Raw genomic sequence first — 22955 nt, 5'->3', positions numbered from 1 at the left:
CCTGAAATAGTAATTGCCAAAGTACTATTTGATAAAAAACATATTCAAAAGCATCCCAACTAAATAACCTTCCTTCCTAGGGAACTCCTACTAAGCTCTCGGAAGAAATAACCACCTTCCTTCCTACTAAGCTCCATGCAGAAACTCCTTTGCTGAATTGTATTTATTTCAAGCTGCCTCTAACTGACCAAATAAGAAATTAAACAATAAATTTAATTCAAAACCCTTTGGTTTCAAAATTACTAAATCTGGTAATTGGTAACTTCTTTTAAATAAGTTTTTGGCTCACAGATTTTTTAAAATTATTAAATCAATTTTCAATTTAATGTATTATTTCTGAGATGATAAAGTTTAACATAATGCTTCTTTTTTTAATCCAGTGTAGTTTTAATTCTGCTGCACTCAATCGACATTGAAATATTTAATAAGAGTAATCACATTTCATCGTTTGGCAGACCAGTTAATATAAATTATTTTCTATGATAAACCATTGTCAATATTAATTAACTTTTCCAAACATTAACAAGATGTTGACCAATATTACACTGGAGAAACTTAAAATAAAGTTACTTTAAAGTCTTAAAGTAAAGTTACTCTACACATTAAATCACCTCCTCTTTAAACTGACCAATTAATTATTATCTATTCAGTTTATAATTAATATGATAAGGCAATATAAATCTATACTAAACTTATACATACATTTTAATGAGTAATAAACAATGAATTATGCCACATTAAGTAAAAAATCTAAAAATTTACTCAAGCAATAATTAAATTTCTTAAAAATTATTAAACCCAAATTCATAACTAACTAAACATAAATTAATAATCATTCTGATAAATCAAATAATAAATCATAAAAGAGATCATTTATTCACACATTAGAAAATTTTAATTTTCTTAACCTAATTTAAAAAGAATACCACAATGATATTCAGTTTAACACTTGTATCTAGCTGATTATGGAAATGCAAATCTTTTAATCAAAAGTATTAAAACATAATATACTGCATCAATATATGTATTCCAATTAGATTATAACAAACACAAATACAAAACCATCTGATTTTATAAATTAATCGCACAAATTTAGCAGATTCAAAACTCAGAAATTAACAGCTTATTACAACACATTTGGTTTTTCATACAAAAATGAGTTCTCTATTTACTTACCATTTTGATGGCTACATGTTCGTTGTTATAAAGATTTTTTCCTGTAAAAAAAAAAAAATGTAAATAATTTTATTGCACAAAAAATATGAGCTAATATAAACTTAGAAAATATAGCATTACTCAAGTACCAGCTGTAAAGCTTCTTAATGAGAGTTAATTTTGTTTTATATATAACCTGATAATTACAACTTCATTAAAAAAAGTTCTCTAATCTTTCGTTTGCACAAAACAAAAGATATTTTACACGGTCATTCTTCAACCTATTGTTTAGTAGTAGAGCACTCCACATTATAGGTTCCACAAATTCAAATTTGCAGAGTGTGGAATCCAGTAAATCCTGACTCAAGACATCTTTGTACTAGTTAATTTCTTTTAATTTTTTTTTTTTTTCTTAAAATATAGTTATTTGTTATTTCTTTTATTCATTTATAATTGTACAAATTCCAAAGAAAAAACAAATTTTGGATTAATGACCACATTGATTTTTTCCCCACATTTCCATATCAAGGTCTACTTATTTAAGAAGTAAAATCCATACTTATAAAATTTTTATTTTCTCAACTTTTCCAAGTGTAGGTGTTCAAAAATTCAAAATGCTCAATTTTTTATGAATTGCATTAGTTTTGCAAACCTATTATAAGAAAATTTAAGAAGTTAAGTTAAGAAAATTGAATGTATTATAATTTTGTACTTGTAAAAATATTGTGATTATCCAAAAACATTTGAAATGTACACACTTAAAAAATATTGAAGTGCATGTTTCAATAAGCTCTTGATGATTAAAATTCTAGCTAATCTCATAAAAATTTATAATTACTGTAATTTTTTTGTAAAATTAGAGAATATACTAATTTAAACTTTGTACAAATTCCAGAATTTTAATACATGGAGCTAAACATTTGATTTTTCTATACCACTGAAACCATGCTGTAGGTGAAATGAGAAAACGTTTTTATACATTAAATATTATAGATCACGTGTAATTTCAACAAGACTAATTGTAGACTGATGTACAATGTGTTTAATAATGTTAGTGATGTTTGCTTATTTTTTTGTAATAATAATTTTTCAGGGTATTTATATTTTTAAAGTAAAGACCTGAATGCCACGCCAGCAAAAATAGTTAATGAGAGGGAAATTTAATGAATCTGATTTAGGGAAAGTTTATAAACTTAACAGGATGATGTTTGGAAGTTTTTCTGAACTCAATTAGATAACAAAATGTTTGAAAGATTAGATTTCAAACTATGTGAATTTTTTATGACTCTTTTCTATTAAAATTAGGGGAGAAGTAACTAAAATAAATGCTAGGTTGTAAAAAAAATATCACAAAAGCAAATCAACAAAAATGTGCAAATTAAAAAAATCAGTTAAATAGTTAAGCTGACTTTTCAGTATTGAATCAAGATAATATACCGGGTAATTGTAAAAGAACATTGAGATAACTAACAGATTTGTAAACACATCAAATTTGTCATCCTACATTCACTTAGGTTTGATATGGCTTACATTTCTAATGTGACATACATCCCTCCTGGGTTTTAAATCTGCAGCTGCAGCATTAATTCAAAGTCTTAGCTTCAACAAGGTCAATAGGTATTAGTGGTTACACCATAAATCCAATCTTTGATAACCCCACAAAAAAAATCTAGCAATGTAAAAATCTGGGGCGTGAGATACCATGCAATTGGACCTTCAGAACCAACCCACCGACCTGGTAATCAAGTATAAAAAAAAATCTCAGACTTCTAGACGGTAGTGAGGTAGTGCCCCGTCTTGCTGATAGTAATGGTGTCCATCTTGGTCATCATCAACTAACTGAGGAATTAGAACATTTTGAAGCTTACCCAGGTAAACAATACCATTAATGATTGCCTCCTGGAAGAAAAATAACAGTTTTTGATTGCTTAGAGCAACAAAACATTGACCTTAAGTCTACCACGAATATGAAAGTTTCATGAGGGTTTTTGCTCCCCATATTCAGCATTTATGGGTTCACCTTACCACTGATGTAAAATTTTGACTCAATTACTAAAAATTACACTGTAAAAATTATTGTATGCAATTTTACCAATCATTTCCACGCAAAACTGCAGCCGAGCAACTTTTTTGTCATCTGTAATGTGTTGAACCATGATTAGTTTGAATAGCTTCAAGTGCAATTGTTTACCTAATACACACCAAAGGGTCGTGTGTGAAAGGCCATCTCACACGACACACGTAGAGTTGATTTCTTTGGACTATGTGCAAAGCTTACTCCACAGCAGCTTCAGGAACACATGATTTTACATGTTTTTTTCAGAACACCTGCCTCAACGAAGGTTTGGTGCCAAGAGTAATTTGTATACTTCCTACTAGGAGGCTTCCTACCGTACTTTACAAAGATTACATTGAACTGCAGTTGCTGACTGAAAATTGGGAAACCAAAACACACAGCGAGCAAGTTCTGCACCAGCAAGTGTGGTGACTGTGGTGACAGTGCTGGTGGCCGAATTCAGTACTAATGAACTTCAGTCAAAACTTGATGTGTTTTACTATGAAATGAGACCTCAATTGAATCTATAAGTTATCTAAAAAAAATTTTATATGATTTTAGATTTGTGAAGTTCTTTTTAAATCACCCACGATAAAGTTCTTAGGTCTTCCTGTGGATAATCATCTCAATTGTTCTAGTACATTTGGACTATTTGTACTAAAAGAATTTTTAAAATTCAGAGAAAATTTATTCATCACATTGTTTTAAAAACCACATATTCAAAACAATTTCTTCAAGAAATGAAACTTTTCAGAAAAAAATAGTTTTACTGGCTTTTATTCACAATATTCTTGTTATAAAAAATTATATTCTTGTATAAAAAAAGACAACATATAAACAAAATGAATTAACCCATCAGCCTCTGCCGGAAACAAACCCATATCCATTTGAACTGTTTAAATGAGCACAATGCTCTTTTTTCCCTATATCTGCATTCAACTGCTTACTGAATACAATTCATGCATACATTCAAGTAGCGAGAACAATTCAGCTGCTAAACAATGTAGTTTTTCTAAGCTTTCTTTCAAATCCCTGGAGGTACAAGGATTAAAATAAAAAAAATGACAAAAATTGTTATAATATCATAATTATTAATGACAGTAACTGTATGACCAAAGTTTTTAACCCTTCCTCCTTAGATGTAATCACAGTTGTCATATCATTGTGTAACTATTAAGACTTCCATCACAGATTAGTAAAATTTTAGCCAACTAAACTCTAATCTCATTTTTACACTTCTTTGTTATATCCCAAATACTTTACTTGGATAAATCAGATAATTCCTCAACACACTACTGGCAGCCAAAGCAATGTGAAACCCTACAAATAAGAAAAAATACTATTCACACATAAGTCTCTGTAGTTGATATTTGAGCATTATGATGAAATGATTTCTCAATCTATCCAGTGGAAAACTTGGGGGGAAACACTACATCCAATCAAATAAATACACCCTTGGGATATGGAAACTTAATCCTTACACAATATTGACAGTCAACACATCTTATATACTCTTCTCCGCAATTCATTGTTTAACTTTGCATTTTCTTTTTTAAACACAACTTAATATTTTATAACCAACTCATTCATAATGAGTTCCATTCTTTTTTCTCCTATAAATATTTTACAAATGATATTTATCATTAACATATGCTTCTAAACCTGAATACCAACGTGTTAATGTCACATTTTTCATTCAATGTACTAAATACCTTGATTACATGAATATGACCAGCAATAATAGCAATACCATTCAGATACAAAATCTGAACAGTTTTTTCTTTTTACATGCTACTGTTTTGAGAAAACTATCTTATTTAATTGTAATAACATTTTAGAATTTCCTGTTTTTCCACTTCTATTATGAAAATCCAAATCTTAAACATAAGTTAACGCTGTGCTTCAATAATCACTACAAAATGTTTACTTCTATTAATCTCTTTGATAATTAATTATTTCTATCAACTTTTTAATTTGTCCGAGTACAAAAATAAGTATTGCTCAAATATATTAGTCAAATTTGAAATTTTTCAAAACTTGAACCTAATAATAGTAAGAAGAAGTAATATCTTATTTCATCATGAAGAAACTCTAAAATAGCTCTCCCCCCAAAAAAAAGAGATAAAGGAATTTGTAAATTTGTTGGCTAGCATCATTGTGATGTTTTTATTTTCTGGTTTTTTTTTAGATACAGCTCTTCTATGCACATATTTCACATATGTTGAGTACCTAATTTTCATATTAAAAAATTAAATTTAATGGTTAAGGACTGTGTCAAACTTTGGCCTTCAAACAACAATCACTTGACAACTCACACGCAAGCAATAATGTGGACATAATATTCTAGTTCCTAGAAATAGTGAATTATTATGTAATTTCATTTATTAACCTTCTGAACGCAGATAAATTTTTAATTAAGACATCACTCATCTGCCCTAGAAAAGTTACAGTAGATGAAGGAAAAAAATACTCAAAAAAACGTTCTGCTTCACAGTAACACAGATGAAATTCTGACAAGAACATTACCCATTCTGATTTCACAATAAATTTATTTTCTTTATTTCTCCAATATTCCTTCTACATCTATACCATAATGAATAACCTGCTTCAAGTTCTTTGAAGTTAAGTGGGCAAAGTGTAACGTGGAAGTGTTACACTATTATTTTACATTAACCCAAAATACAAAAATGCATAAACACTCGAATGAAGTTCCAGAGTTGTCTCCTAAGAAGGCAGTAAAATCCAATCAGGAGATTGTAAATTCTAGTTATAAAACCATACGTTGATCAGGGGTCATTCACAAAATGTTATGTTTACTCAGTTACTGAATATACCTGCAGCATCATACTTACACTTCAAACAATAATAATATACAACTGCTAGTTTAAAAAATTACAGCCAATTAAAACTTTTCTCCCTTAAAGTGTGAAAAGGGTTTTAAAAGATTATTAAGACTTTCCATCATAAATAGAAAATTGCACTTAAAAGAGAATTTATTTATCGCTGGATTCATTCTATTACAGATAAAGGTAAATGCTTACTGCCAATATAAAAAAATAAGCTTCATAGAACATATTATGGCTTACAAAACCAAAAGAAAGAATTTATATGAACTTCTAAAACATTAGACAGTATTTACAGAATAAATAATATCTAACTGTTGAAAAATACTTCTTCTTTATTTAACTAATGCGGAAACAAAGTGAAAGATCAGTCAATTCAATCGGTGATGTGAATAATCAGGCAACATCTGACAGTAGTATGCATTTAATTGAAAAGCACATTGTAGTAATTAATTGTAATAAGGTGTAAGAACAATTCCAAACTTTTATTAATTCAATTACAGAATTTGTGGATTTTAATTCAAAAATTTCAAAATGTAAAAATAAAGTGAAATATCACCGTTAAAGTAATTACATATATATTATTATACACACATAATTTTTTTTTTCAGTTGATATTAAAAATTAAGAGATCAATAAAATAATATAGCGATTATTATTACAGGCATTTTCATGATTATACCTATAAAAAAAACGAGAGAAACGTGAAAGGAGGCATGAAGGGATACGCGACAGATATTATCAATAGGTTGTTCAGCGAACAGCAGGAGTAAACAAAAGAAGGAGGAAATGCAACTAGAAAATTACAGTACCGCTTGAGAATTGTAACGGCGCGCCGTCAGCGATATGTAATAAACTTAAATAAATATAATATAAAGTGTGTAGAGCATTCTACTGCGCACAAATGAATTTTATAAGCTGAAATATGTCCTTGGTACATTTTTTAACAAGTGTTATTTTGAAATATAGAACCAAAAAGCATCCTCGGTGCATGATAAAAACACAATAAAATGTGGTACTAGAACACAATTAAATGCAAAATATACGGTTTTTTATGGTCACGAATTTTGTTTACTTTTATATTAAATTGTGTAGATAATGAAATACCGGCTAGAAAAAAACCCAATCCAACGTTTTTTTAAATTGTTCAACTTTTGCGTGAAAATGATGCGTCCGACCACTCGTTTTTTTAAACAATAACGATCTAAAACTGATTACGACACTATTTTCAATTATTCTCATTTTCAATTATTCTCAAAGAGAATAAATAAATTCTACAATTTTAAAATTAAATTAACATTTTTGTTTTAATTTAACAAACAACATGAAATTCCATTAAGATGTTTGCTGATAGAATTTGTTTTAAAAGATGAGATTAAATTCAACTACTTAATTTTATATGCAAAACATTTTACATACGATTCTGATAAATATAAAAAAATATTTTACACCAACCTACGCAATAATAAAAGTACTGAACATATTTCAACTATTACATTTACTATTTATAATGTATAATTTTTTTTTTTACTGATGAATTAATTAACCACAAAAGCTTAAATAGACGCTTGTACGTGGGAATATGAAGATGAAAATTTGTAGCGTATGAAAAATGCCTGACCGGGATTCGAATACGGGACTACCGAATGAAAGGGTGAGACGCTACCACTCCGCCACGAAGATCAGCGGAGAAATAAGAATCGAACTGAATTTATGTTAGCAGATCGAGACGTAAATAAGGAGTCTGTATATATTGTTTTAAATATAAGAAATCAAAAATATTATTTACTTACATCGAATTTATCGCAATGTAAAAAAACCCCGTGATTTTAATAAAAATAAAAACAAATTTATCACGCTTATATAAATATGGACTCTAATAAAAGTTGAATATTTATTAAGTTTTTTAACAGTAATTCTTCTTCTGCAATAATTATATTACGAAAACATGTCAAAACATCAGGCCATCCGCATTGTTATAACGGTTGATTTTTGTTATTACTAAATGTATTTCCTTCCTCGCTTTATCAAAACGAACATACAAACGGGAAACACTTTTGCAACTTTTTGAAGGATTTCAGATAGTTTAATCGAAATATTAAAAAAAGCTTTAGTTTTTCAAGATTTTTTGTTACAGAGTCTCATCGACAAAACCACGAAATCATAGCCAATAATATTAAACATGCCGTAAGAAAACTTAAGTATTTCACCATAAGTATTAGGGTATCTCTACTGATTTTTAATGACTGTGAAGCGTGATAGTTATTTAAAGGCAACTAACTCACCGGCAGAGACATAATGCAACTAAACCGTAAAATTGGAAGAGCAAGAGCCTACGACATTACAGGCGGCTGTTCAATAATAGTAGTTAAACGGTTAATAAACATCGCTGTACAGTCGTAATCAGGTATTGCCACAACACGACAGTATAAGCCTCAGAGTTTGAAATAACACAAAAATACTCTAATTATAGTGTTATACATAAACTTTCATTATGATTTTATATATAGAAGACATCATCTTTCAATTTCAAATCTTTTTAAATTTGATCCTACTTAACCCTAAAAAAAGGTCTTGTTGGTTATACGACCACTATTTCTATCTCGTGCATTTTTTGATCGACCGACTTTATTTTATTTTACTTATATGTTGTGTTTTAATATGTAAAATTGTAATTAAATTTTGTCGTAAGAAACACTTTATCAACTAGTGAATTTTTTTGTGGCGACGGAAGTACAAGAAGCAAGATTTGCTTTTTTGCAAATTCTGCAGGGCATTACAATTTTTTGGTGCCAGAGTAATTGGTATAGTTTCTACCTAAATTAGTTTTCTTATAGGGACTACATAAAATTTTTGTTCAATTTCTTAAGTTTTCATATATTTGTCTGTTGTTAATACATTCATAAGTAATGATTTTTTTCATTTGAAACAATCCATAACTAACTAGCACATTCACGATGTATCGGGTTCAATAAGTGAAAATTTAAGTTAAGGCAGAAGTAAAAACTAGAACACAAGAAAATGTAAAATACGTCAATTTTTGTCAAATATGTTGGTTTTTTATGATCACGAATTTTGTGTACTTTTAGTAGAATTTTCAATTGTGTAGTTAATGAAGCATCGGCAAGAAAAAAAATCCAATCGGACATAAGTATCTTAGCAGTCTTCTAAAAAATATCTCTTAGATATCATAACTTATATGTTAAATGTTATTAAGAAGTCGGGGTAAGATGCGAAAGTAATTTTCATATTCGCGGAACCAGAATTATTTTTATTCAGAGAGGACCTTCACAAAACCTTTTTTATCAAGTCAAGCATTTTGTCCGCCAAGACTCGATAAAGGAGAAAAGAAACAATTTTTTACGAAATCTGATTTGATGTTCGACCGACACTGTTATAAGCAAAGAATACTATCTTGGACCCTTTTTCGGGTAGAAAAAGGTTCCGAAAGTTGCTACAAGCGTAACGTTTTTATTAAACAGCACAGATTCAATACACCGAGCAAAATTTGAAACGAAATTGATTCAGTTAACTAACCTATTTAATAGCTTAATAAAATTAGTTGAGATATTTGATTTAACAAGTTACAGATCATTAGTTCCCTTTAAAGTTACTCCTACATACTAAAATATCAAAATGCATTTAAGTGAAACCTAAAAAGAATATAATTAAGACATCTTCAACATTATTATTCTTATTTTATATTATTATTATTATTTAATGAGTAGGTAAACCTACCTATTAAAAGTAATTGAAATAATTCCTATACATTTAAGTTCAACCTTTCTGATTTTATTCGCAAGATTAGTAACTTAAAAGGAAAATATTTTTAAAAAAATATATAATCAGTAATATCGTAAGACATAATTTTAAAAAATCAACTATAATTTAAATCAATTAATATTCACACTTTAAAATGACAGCATGTAACGCCAAGCAAAACTAAGTATCAGTTGGCTTATCAAACTTTGAAGGAAACTTATTAAACCGTTTAAATGTTACATCATCGTAAATTTCAGTAAAACGATTTGAGGAAAAAATTAATTAGTAATAGATAATTAGTAATAACTATTAATAACAGTTACTAAAAATTGTTTTAAACTATGAAAATTTTATAATTATAATTAAATATAAATTCGCATCGGATAAAAATATTTATTCAGTTTCAAGAATATCAATTCGATAAAAACCATAATATAATTTTACAACATATCTTTATAATAATTATGATATTAATTTTAATAGACCGAATGAAAACATCAAATATTATCAATGTAATGGAAGTGTATAGAAAAGCGCGCTCAGAAAATTTCACGTACAGTAACTCCCAAGCAAGGCTACATTGCGTGGCAATGTAGCCTTGCTGCCTGTGTTTTTTCTAACGGTTATTCCTAACTGTTATTAAAAAATAAATACGAAGTGAAAAATTCCAAATTTTACGGTTAGAAAATTGTTTTGTCGACCAAGACCCATACAAAATTTCTCTAGACGTGATTTTGCTCAGATAGAAACAATTTTAAAGTTAAATAAAATACACATTAAAATACAAGGAATATAAAAAGAGTAAACTATAGGTAAAGCGTCTAGTACCAAATCGGGCTTATTGTACAGCACCGAATAAGAAACAAAATCCCGAAAAGGTGGATAGGCTAAGCCGCCCTCCAAGAAACACAAAATACCGGAAACTTAATCGCGCTAAACAATCCATGTCACCGGCACAAATCCGATGAGAAATTAACCGATACATCATCCCTAAAGGAACTGAAAATGAAACTAGACTGAATGAAAGACAAAGGAAAAAGAACGTTAATGAAAACGGGTAGCAAAACAAGACAAACGATTCCACCAAAAAATAAACCGCCTGAACACAGGCTGACGCTTACTCTACGGAAAACTATGAACCGTTCCCAGAACTGTAAGGCGTACTTCAATATCGATTGATATAAACATTTTTTTTTATCACTTCTTCACCGAAAATATTATCCTAATATTAATAACCCCCTAACTTCTAAAAGAGATTATAACTAGGATACAAAAGTACATAATTTGAGAGAATATTGTTGCAGGACTGCTATAAATTACATAAAGAACAGGATAAATTAAAAATAGGCTATTAAATATTAAAAATTAAATTAAATAAATTAAATATTTTAGAAAGCTAGCATACGCCGTTTAATTTACTACAATCTGAAGAAGCAAAGAATTAAAAATTATAAAACGAAATCAATTTTCAAACAAAAAAATTTTAACGGATTGGGTCCGATATTAAAATTTTATCGAAGAAAATGTGGCTAAAAGAATATATATCAGAAAAGATAATATAATAAAACAACAATAAATTAGCGTAAACAGAAATTATGATTGTAATTGCAAACTTTAATTTTATTTTCAGATATGCATGGCACTTAAAACGCAACCGACAAATAAAACAGACAACTTATAAGGATCAAGTTATATCGTCAACTAATAAATATTACCGTACTGAAAAGACAAAAACAATCTTGCTCCATAGTCGGTGATTCAATGTGTTGTTTATAATTGCCGATTATGATGGTTTAGTAATCCAAATGTAAATTTAGATCTGCACTTTTTCTTTTGTTCGTAAACTATACTTGAGCGTATTCTTAAATTATTTTAAAAAGATTAAAATATAACGGTTAAGCAGAAGACGTATTATTTTACACGTTTATTTTTTTGTTTAATTCCTCAAAAATTATTGTACCTCTGGTGTAAAATAGTAATTAACAGTACTGTAACTAGATCTAGCATTTACAGATAACAGGGTGATAATTACGGGCGGTTAGAATGTACGCTGGTACCGCATCAGACGGGTTTCTTGCGCATTTGCTAACCTTCAAAATTTTACATCTTAAGAGCTATTATTATTAATTACAATAGATCGTCGGTAAAGTTTTATTTCAATTCAGCAGCCAGAACGAATCTCAGTTTAGAATCAAAGTACACCGATCAACGACGCCAACGGCAACAAAAATGCTTTTATTAAACAGTCTTTCATCGGCATGCATCTCTGAGTCATTTAGTATCTAATGGACCTAATATAGTAATAGCTGAACACGGATAACTGTAGAAAGAGAAAACACTGGAATCGCACGTGCGAGATAACATTAATTCTCGAAATGTACCTTTAAAAACCACACGCTTGGAACTATACGTAAGCTGCTACAAGTTTAGGTGGTGTTCCCGTTTCTGGAACAGGCTCCAAATGTCTTTTTCCGGAATATTCAAGTTTTTTTATCAAGTTAATTTTCACATAGGCCATATACATTTACAACCCCTATAAGCTTTTATTTTTACTTAATATTTATTAATCGGAAATACGAATATGTAAATAAATAAAGATTTGAATTCAAATAACTACAAATAACGACTGTATTTGAATATTCAACAACCGAGATAATTCCAGACATTCGTCCCATCGATACAAAAAAACATACGCCCATGCGTACGTATAGCCTAACAATAAATTCAGAATCGAATTCAGAATCGATAAAAGTAACACAGAGTTACGAGAGTAGTGTGACAGCGAGGACGCGTTTTGTGAGAAGAGAAAACAAAACAGGACTTAATCGAAACGATCGAAGTAAAACGGTCGGTTACTTACAGACAAATGTTCTAAAGCTCAAAAATAAATTAATCTTTAAAAAAATAAGCGCGAGTGAAATCAGATATCCGATTTTAAAAACGTGTAAGTACGATCGATGGGAAAAAAGCGTCAATCGAGTGAAGAGGAAACGTACGACTCAGATTTAAAATCGTGCATATAAGGTTTCTAATCCTTACAAACACGTGAATATGTTTACACGTTGAAACTGACAACTTAAATAATGCATGACAAACGTACTACGTCGATAACCTTACACCGGATACTACAAAATAAACTTAAGTGATTTCCGTAAGTTAATCGACAGCGATCACCATCAATGCAAGTTAAGTAAGGATGTTTGAGCGAGGACGGTTTGAAAGAAAAGATTGTGCTGGTAAAAAACAAATAGCTGGTAACACGAAATATACATCTAAATAGTAAAAATAAACAAAAGGTAGACAAAGAACAATATACATGATCTTATGGATGTGAAAAAATATTAGAAATGCAAATATTAAATGTGCAAATATTAGAAATGAGATTCACCCACGTACAGATTGACAAAATAAAAACGAGAACAAAAAAAAATTCAATTCAAACTTCAAAAATAATTAAATGACAAATCGTTTTTTTGCTACAAAAATGAATGAACTAGTTAGTTACTAAATTTATAAAAAATTATAGGTTAATTCTTAGTAAAACAATAACGTTCCAGGCTTGCTATCTTTGAAAAAAAATACCGACATGGTCAGTAAACGTTTTTCTTATAACATATATTCTCTACCGCTTAAAAGAAAATTAACCGAATGCACATATGTTATGTTTCACGTTTAGAATCGTTAAGCAATTTTTGTAGTCTATAAAAAATTTCTTTCCAACGTCGAAAAAAACGGAATAAAACCTGAAAAATTTTAATTTTATTGACAATAAAATACGGCCGGCTAATAAAGAACTCACATGAAAGAATTTCAACTTGCGATCTTGCTGTTTATTGATTCCTGTATATACGATTCCTGTATAACCTATCATTTTAAAATTCAATGATATTTTCCTAAAATTTCTCATGCTGTTAACTCAAAAATAAGGTCGGTTATTACAAAATCAGTCGGTAGAGATTTAAATCTGACAATCTGTTTTTATTATTAAATTCCTTTAACTTGTTATTTAAACTAAAATTGCGCATCGCCATAAACAGTCTAAAAATCAATCTTGTAAGAACTTCACTATTAATAAATAGTTTTTCTTTTTAAGACTAACAATTAATCGACCAAAAACCTGATCAGGCTGAACTCAGACCGTATGCATAAGCGTGCGTACAAATCCTTTGTGGGAGATCGGTTCATAACTGTCGTGATATTTATATAAAGATCATCAACGCACGCATTCCTATTTCCTAAGTGGGAATATTTTTTAAACAATCCAAACTCAATCATATTTCTATTCTTAGAGGTATTTTTAATCCTTAATAAAGATCACCACACAGAATGGAAATAAAAGAAAAATTACTGACAAAATATTGATCGTAAAAAAGTATGTTATAAGAATGTATCAGTGTACTACAATTACCAGTGATTTCAATAAAACAGTACTTATTACGATTAATAATAATATTAATTATTATTATTATTAATAATTCATATTATTACGATTAATTCTACAAATATCTACCACTATTTTAAGCTCACAGCTGCGATTTCCATTTATTTCTCGTCCATCTTAAAACACAATACAATTATTAATAAAACAATTCTTATTTCTAAAATAAGCTTCATTAAATCAAATGAAAAATTCATGTATACTACTACTTAAATTGTATTTTAATTCATCTGTATCAAAAATTCATTAAAGTTTTCTTCGGTCTTAGCATATCCGCCTCTCATTTGGAAGGTTCAGTGCTAGGTTTAAATCTTAGCCAGACTTGGTATTTTTCACACGCTAAAAAAACAATAAAATTCACATCCCGTTGTCGACATAACCACACTATGCGCGCGCGTGATCCCATTGAAGGAACAAGTGCGTAACTTGTCAGGCGTGCACGTTACGCCTGATATGTTACAAATGGAGAATATATATATGCGCGCGCGCGCGCCTGTGTGATTTTTAATGGGCATCGCTGTAAATAACGACATAAAATTTAATTACTAATTTTATAGTACGAAGCACTTTTTGATTTAAGTACCACAATTTTGAATAGATAAAATCAAAAGCTTATTTTGGACACAGGCTGTTACTACAGCGGAGGAGTAGGCTTCAGTGCGAACGCTGGAATTTTTAAGTATGGACTTCGGCTGTGAAATCTATCGATTATTAACTTTTTTTACAAAAACTGTAACTCGCTTGAACTAGGCCTACACACAATCTGCTCCAACTGACTATCTTACAAGGCAGTATAAATTCGTGAAATTACGGGTCATACAGCAAAGGAAATTTGGTTATTCATCCGGCTGAAGGTCGCAAGAAAAAAGACGCACACTTAATCTATCATCAATTCTAATCTAACTCAATATCATATTTTGTGCAATATTGGAAATATAACAAACACGGGAGTACTGATATAATTATTCAATCACCTGAAAAAGTTTTTTTTATTACCCATTGACAACCGTTTTTATTCAACGGCTCCTTTATTATCTTCCTAACGCACCTAACAGTCGATAAGGCATAATGTTGCTAAGAAACATGATAGTGAATTGAATTTGGAATAGAACAGTCTTCAAAATACATTCTCCCAGATACAATTCACCACATTTAGACCATAACTTTACTTTTTTTTTTTACAAAGTATATGTATGTTCACTCACTGAAACCCTTACGTTTTGCGGAATCAGGTTTTCTGACTTAAATACAGACTGAAAAATAACTTTTTTTCATTCCGATTTAGTTTACAATTCGAAAAAACTACTCATGAACGCAATGAAGTACCTCCATACTGGTCGATATCGGTGAAAAATTTAATACGAATCATATGTTTTTTCTCCAAGTTCGACAAGTCACTCCTGGAGTCCAAAAAAGGCAATTAGTGATATAAAATCTCGGCAATGTGAGACAGAATAAAACTAATAACTGGAGTTTCAAAGCTTAATTCATAAATGATAGCTATGATATTTACGTCCGTCAAAAAATAATTTGGCCAATTATGTTAAAAATATTGTGACTTAAGAAAAGCAGACTGACCAAATAATGATTCGATGATGGATGCGGGCTACAAGCGAAAGGTTATTATTTCACAAACATTTCTGTAGCTTTGTTCATCGTTGAATACGCACATAAAAATACTCTACTCCGATAAAAATTAGGCTCAGACCGATTGAAAAAAAAAGAACAAAATAAGAAAAAATACGCTTTCATTCGTCTGCATATCGAAACAATAAGATAATTCGTCGAAAAATTTATAATTTACTTAAAGTTAACTTTATGACACTATTTGTAGCAATTATAAATCTTATATATTATTGCTCCAAGAAGCGAAGAATCTCCAAAAGATTCTTTAGTCTGTTTTTTCTGGTTTAAGGAAGACTTAACCGTCACCGAATGATAGTAACCTACGCAACATTCTCCCGGCTCTGGAAGAAATATTTTCTGTCCAGCAGGTGAACAGACTCGGAACCTTAAAATGGAATCTGATCAAATTGCGACGGAATAAGAAATTCATTGAAAAATATTAATCTGTACACGTACACAGTTTGTGCATAGATAGTTAGAAAGTAATAACAATGTACTTCTGAAGAGAATACACATACAGTTCTCAAAGGTTTGAAAAACACCGAAGGCAACCCCGGCTCCACGTGGAGTATGACTTTATCTAACTACCTTTTTCAAGGTAGTTATGACTTCCAGATTCATAGCTTTCGGAAATAATGTTTGTTATACTCTACGAGGTTTGAATTTAGAGCTAAAAAAAAACACTAAGCAAACCACAGAATCATCGGTTTTCAGAATCTTGCGGGATAGAAAACTTGCAGTATATCGTCTTACTTCCGTATGTATACCGACGTATGTATATAGTACGTAATGGAGTATACGTATACGCGTACTATAATGTAACTGAATACTTTAAACGGAGTTTTTGAGTCAAGTTTTGGCGCCGCTTTTAATAATTAATTGCACTCATATATGCGGTCTCCGATAACACACAGCCTACAGACGATATCATCTTGTGGCTTTTGACACCGATACCGGAAAATTACCTCACTCTATAATATGTTACAGGGCCGATTAATTTAGTTCAAAAAAGAAAAAAGAATTCTTTTTCTGTAAAGGTCAGACTATATAATTGTTAAAAATTTTGCATATTAAGAGCAACTAAAATGAAAAAATCAACTTAAAAACATCAATTAAAAGGTAGAGGGTGTGCGTGCGTGCGTGTGTGTGTTTTAAACGGCTTCAAACTATCACTAAATGATACCATCTACTGTGAATTTGCCTTTTTCCATTCACTTATGATTTCTGGTATTAAGCAACAATACGTACTTGTAACGTAGTTGCATTTTAATGAAATGAGATTGTGCGTTTATAATGGTCAAATAAACTTTGAAGGTAAGACTACGCACCGACTTAAAAATAAATTAAAAATGATAACTCTAAAATAAAATAAAATAAAAAAGGCCAAAATTAAAACTCCGTCCGACTGGCGTGGATCTTCGTGACTAAAGTACTCCAATATATCTTCATTTAACTTAATCGTTGGATAGAAGCAACAACTTAAGGTTTTTCAAGGCAATTAGTTGAAGTACTCATTTTTAGAACACATAATTTATCTGAATTCACTTTTCAAAAACCACCAGAAATTGTACACATTAGAACGATTATTTAATGAAATGACTTGTTTTTCGAAAAGTTTTCAGGTGTTTTCCAGTTTTCAATTGTTACTTTCTATTACGTAAAAAAAGGCAATCCTCTAAATAATTGTGAAAATGTTTTATAATTTATTGTAGTATTTTGCTCTTTAATTGTTTATTACAAGATTTTAATAATTTTTTATAAAACTAAAAAATCCACATAATCATTAATTAACAACTATCATAACAAATTAAAAAAACTAAAAATTCGTTAAGTTGCTTTTGTTTTTCACATGCTACGCTCTTTTGCGGTTTTTCCCCAATTCTACACGTAATTTATAAGAAAAACCTTTCTTCAGAATCCATAAAAATTTTAAATATAGAAGAATCTTTTGAATATTTTATAATGTCTTTTAAGCATTTTGAGTTGCATTATTAAGAAAGTAAATTACATTGATAAAACAATGTTTGAAATAGCTAATGCGTACACTTATGTTACGAGTAATAAAGTAATATAAAAAAGGCCGTTCAATATTACGGTAGCGCGTCCAAGAAAACACGTAAACATAATTCCGGAAACTATTACTTTGCCGTCTGTACATCTTTTTTTTTCTATTCTTAACGGATAAAGATATTTCACAAGTTAATTACCTACATTTTGATATACTCTAAAATAAACGCGTAAATATTTAATTTTCGGTTAGAGATTTCAGAATGACACTGATAACTCTTAAATCGTTTATATCTAAGAAACTACTATCTCAGTAAAATTAGGTTTACATATATAATGTGTATATTCGTTTTTAGTAAATAAAAAAGACACCTAAATTGTTAAAATACGATTTCTAGTAGCAGTATGATGGAGATTATTGAAATGAATAGACACTCAAAACTTCAATAATGAAGAAATTATTATGCCTGATACTATTATAACAACAAAACCTTTGAGATATTAATTTCTGCTTTAAATAACAAAAAGGTACAGAAATAAAAGCATAATAGTTTCAGAATATGTTTATTTGCACCTACGTAATCTCTTTGCGTACATACGTTTTATATAGGACACTCCGTGTCTCGGGAGATGTTGACCAAACTACTGGGAATGATTCTGAACATCGTCACTAATCGGGACTTTTTAATTAGTGAAGGAAATGAAAATAGGTACAAAACTGTCAAGAGTGCATAATTTTTTCGATTTACTGTAACTAATTCAGCCATTACCTCGGCTATTTGACAACCGATTTAAACAAATAAGCTGCCATTTTGTTCACAATAAAAAGGCTTAATATTTTATCTAATAAAAAACATAACTCGATAAAACTACTATTTTAACGGCCGCCATTTTGGATTTTTCAAAGGTAAGATTTTCGTATTTATTTATTTTGTAGAAAGTGTAATAATATAGGTACAGAAACTTTCACTAAAATATCTCAATCGGTTCTTAAACCCCGATCAGCAGGACCAATATGACCGGTGTAATATTTTTTTTGATAAAATCGGGTATAAAAATAACAACTTTGCGGTTAAGATTATTTATTACTAATATTATTCAGTTCAGTAAATAATAATACTTATGTATTTTATAAAACATATATCAATAAATTGGATAATAAAATATGACAACAAATACAAATTCATTCACTTGAATAACCTACTGTTCCATATTTTACAAATTTCAAACCACAATGTTTTATAGAGTTACAGACATTAAATAAACGTTGAAAAATAAAATTAAAACATTAAATGTAACGGATGAAAACATTAATTAAATGAAAAATTGGCTATAATATGAAAATTCTACTTTGAATTACGCCAGAACATAAATATAATGCAAAGTATTTCTATTTACTTTTTATTTAATCACATGCTCCTTGCATAAATATTTGCCACATTTAGAACAAATAATGCTGGTTTTGTCATTTTTTGAAGGATAAAACTTGCACCGTACGCGTTTTGTTCCTGTAACTTCCCCACCAGAAGTTCCTGGGAGAGACAGGAGGATTTTATCTTGTCGTTCTGTTACTTTCATAATGTTTTATGCATGTATTTTCTTGATTTTACATATGGTGCAATAAGTGATTTTCTCAGTTTTTTTTTTAGTTAGTGAATTTTTATTCCGGTTTGGATTGACTGATGTCCAAAGAACATATATGAATTGTACGCAGATATGTCAAGTATGTTGTAAAAAATTATCACTGACCCACTGGTTATTTTTGCGTTTGCAAGTGTATGTGGCTACGAGTCGGTAAACCAATATCTACAGCACCTTTAGCAGCGTTATAATCTAAAATAATTTGTGGGTTTTATCAACTCTCGCACTAATCTTATCTTAGTCCAGTACGTAAAGTATTCATAAACACAACACTTCTGATCTTTTTGAAACAAAGTTCAGTACTGTTTTGTTATAAGTAAAAAGAAAGATTCCGGCCTCCGTGGTGCGAGTGGTAGCGTCTCGGCCTTTCACCCGGAGGTCCTAGGTTCGAATCCCGGTCAGCATAGTATTTTACACACGCTACAAAACACTCATCTCATCCTCTGCGGAAAGAATTGCTTGACTGCGGACCCGGAAGTTAAACAAAAAAAATGAGTTGTGAACTTCCTTATTTCTCATTTTAACCGGTAATTTTTTCTTACGGTATCAAGCCTAGTTATTTTACATATTAGAAGCCTAAATTGTAAAAAGTTGTTTATTGCAACATCGTGACTTCTGATGTCACTAGTCAAATCCCACACAACTCTTATTCCCCGATTCTTCTCTGGCTGGCCAACTTTCCGGTATAAATCTGCAATTTCGGCGCGTAAAAAGTACTATTACCCTATAACGTCCATATCGTTATACCAAACTTACTGGTTTGTTGGCAATATATTGTTTGAAAGGGCAACAGCCACGAAACCCGCTTTATCAATTTCTAAATTTTCATCAGGATAATATAATTTTGGTAGAACTTCTACCCACAATTCCCAGGCTCACACAAAGAAGCTGAATTATCTGTACGCCATCGTTCTTGACGTATCGATCTATTACAAAAACATAAAACTCCAGATATTGAACAAAATATTTCAGGGGACATAATTGCTCGGAATATGGGACGACCAGTGTCTAGATCCCCCATAAGCTTTTTATTCATTTCCCATGAGATTTATAAATCCCCTGCCAGTATTAAGAACTTACAGATTGCCTAAAATGAGATGTCTAAATTCCTCCATTTTTCTCCATAAACTCGAGTCCCCCTCAATGCTGGTCATTTTTTATTACTTTTTTTTCTATAGAATTAAAAATAAGATGAAACGAACTCATTAACTATGTTATCCTGGAAGATGCATATCTCGTGAACCGGGCGTACTTCTGATAATGTTTTGGACAGCTTGTCGTCCATGTTGTTGTGGAAGCACCACCTTTCACCGAATCTCTCCATCCGAGAAAGTATACTTGTTCTTGCTGAAGAATTTCTTTGCCATACTCCACTACCCTTATCTGAGTTATCACTATCATTCACTAACTCGCTCACGAATGATTATCAATCTCTGATACTTCTACTTCTTCTTCACTGTCGAAAAATGACTTAAGTTTGGCCAACACCTCCCAGATCTGTGTGGGTGTGGGTGTGGGTGTGGGTGTGTGTGTGTGTGGGGGGGGCGCAATTACAATCATATTAAATAATTACAATATATATTTAGTAATATATTAATTACAATCATATCTGCACCTATAAAGCAACTTGTTCTGACTGACTGACTGATTCATAAATACGCAGCACAGAATACTGAAGATAAATTGATAAAAATTTGTGTACATATTCCTCTTACGGTGTAAGTACAAACTAAGAAAGAACTTTTTCGAGTTTAAAGGTTAAAATGGTGTAGAAATGAAATTTATTTTTTATTTTTTAATTTCTCTCTAACAAATGAAGATAACTTTATTTTTGGTGCGTGAATCTTCATGCGAATATCTAAAAATTAATTTCTAGCTTTTTGGAAATTCAGAGTTCAAAGAGTTAAAAAGTAGTAAGATTAAAATTTACATTTTTGAATTTCTTAAATCTGTGTTTAAACACAGATTTTTGGTGTGTGTAATTTTCATGTAAATATCTAAAAATCAATTTCTAGATTTTCCGAAATTCGTCTTTAAAAGTGGTGTAGAAGGGTAAAAAAATTTGAACAACGTTTGCAAATTTACCACATTTTCGACTATACCAAAGTAAATATTCACTAGATTGGGGCTTTCAAATACTCTTCAGATAAATTCACAATTTTTTTTTTTTTAATTTCGACTTTTTAAGGAGTGCGACGGAGTGCGGGGGCTTAACAAACACAGTCACTGTTACTTGATGTTCCTGTTAAATAACAGGAATTAAAAAGTTTTGTAAAACATAATAAACGATACACGGTCACCTCTTAGTGGTGTTTGTTAAACGCTAAAAATTGGGCAAAATACATATTTATCCATACGGATAACCAGTTAAACTTTTTTTTAAGATGGAGGTCGACTATTTTGAAACCCACATTCTTAGACGACTCAAAATTTCGGGTCATACTGACCAAACTGTTGAAAAAATGCAATACACTGATATTTTTTTTATACAATTGAACAGGCGTTAATTTTTACTTATCATTATTATTCTCAAACCCAGCTGGGTCCAACGAGCAGAACCCTCTCGCGCTAGACGCAAAAGTCGAGCGAAGCGAGCCATGACCGGCTAAATATTTTTCGAACGCGACTGGAAACGCAAGTAACCACAAAGTGAGGGCGAAGCCGCGACGGGGATATTAGTATAATTAAATAAATTATACGTTTGTTATTAAAATAATAATAATAATAATAATAACATTTTCTGCTAAGATCGCTATAGTTTCTATTTTGAGTACTGTTTACTTCTCTTAGCTTCATTCTTTTATCACATGTTGAGCATTTCGGAACCACTCCACTGTCAAAACTTATTGTACTGGTACTTTTAAATTTCTGTTAATCTTTATACAGCGTTTAGTCAACGCCCCTCCCTAAATTTGACGTCATGCCACATCTGGCCTTTTGTTATTATATTTATCTTTTCTTTTTATCTATTACCTGTTTTCAATAAATTGAAGTTTTTAAAAAGGACATCCGCTTGATTGTTGATATTCATTTACGATCATTTTATTGTTAATTTTTAATTTAAAGATTTTAGATTTTCTAGAATGTTCATTCTACTTACTTTAGCAAACGCGTTTGTGAACTAATTTCATTGATTCTTCCATTTTCATTGGGATATATCCTTCTTTTATTAAACGCGTTAAATAATTAGAATTTTGTTTTTGATTTTTAAAAGATCTCATGTGTTCGTTATATCTTAATTTTAATTTCTTCCCGTTTGTCCAATGTATATTGCATTGTATTTACATTTTACTTTGTACGTACCATTACTCTCTCCACGATTACAAAAAGTATTCCAAAAAACTGTTACAGTTACAGCTGTGCAGCTTGTGGCAAAAGAAAGAAAAAAAAATCAAGTTTTTTATATATTGGTTTGTTGCAGGTGGAG

The 22955-nt window shown here is 30.3% G+C and overlaps 1 protein-coding gene across 5 annotated transcripts in view; it reads right to left on the bottom strand.

Moving 5' to 3' along the window:
- gish (casein kinase I gish) overlaps window positions 1–22955 on the bottom strand; it is a 179781-nt gene that overhangs the window by 108701 nt on the left and 48125 nt on the right. For all 5 annotated transcript variants that reach the window (XM_075382292.1, XM_075382291.1, XM_075382289.1 and 2 more), the window contains exon 2: window positions 1177–1217. In XM_075382292.1, coding sequence (XP_075238407.1) covers window positions 1177–1217 — 41 coding nt within the window. The remainder of the gene's footprint in view (window positions 1–1176; window positions 1218–22955) is intronic.

Source organism: Lycorma delicatula, chromosome 1, assembly GCF_047948215.1.
Source record: "Lycorma delicatula isolate Av1 chromosome 1, ASM4794821v1, whole genome shotgun sequence".
Classification (NCBI taxonomy): domain Eukaryota; kingdom Metazoa; phylum Arthropoda; class Insecta; order Hemiptera; family Fulgoridae; genus Lycorma; species Lycorma delicatula.
The sequence above is the reverse complement of the archived record's forward strand: the minus strand, read 5'-3'. Positions and strand labels throughout refer to the sequence as shown.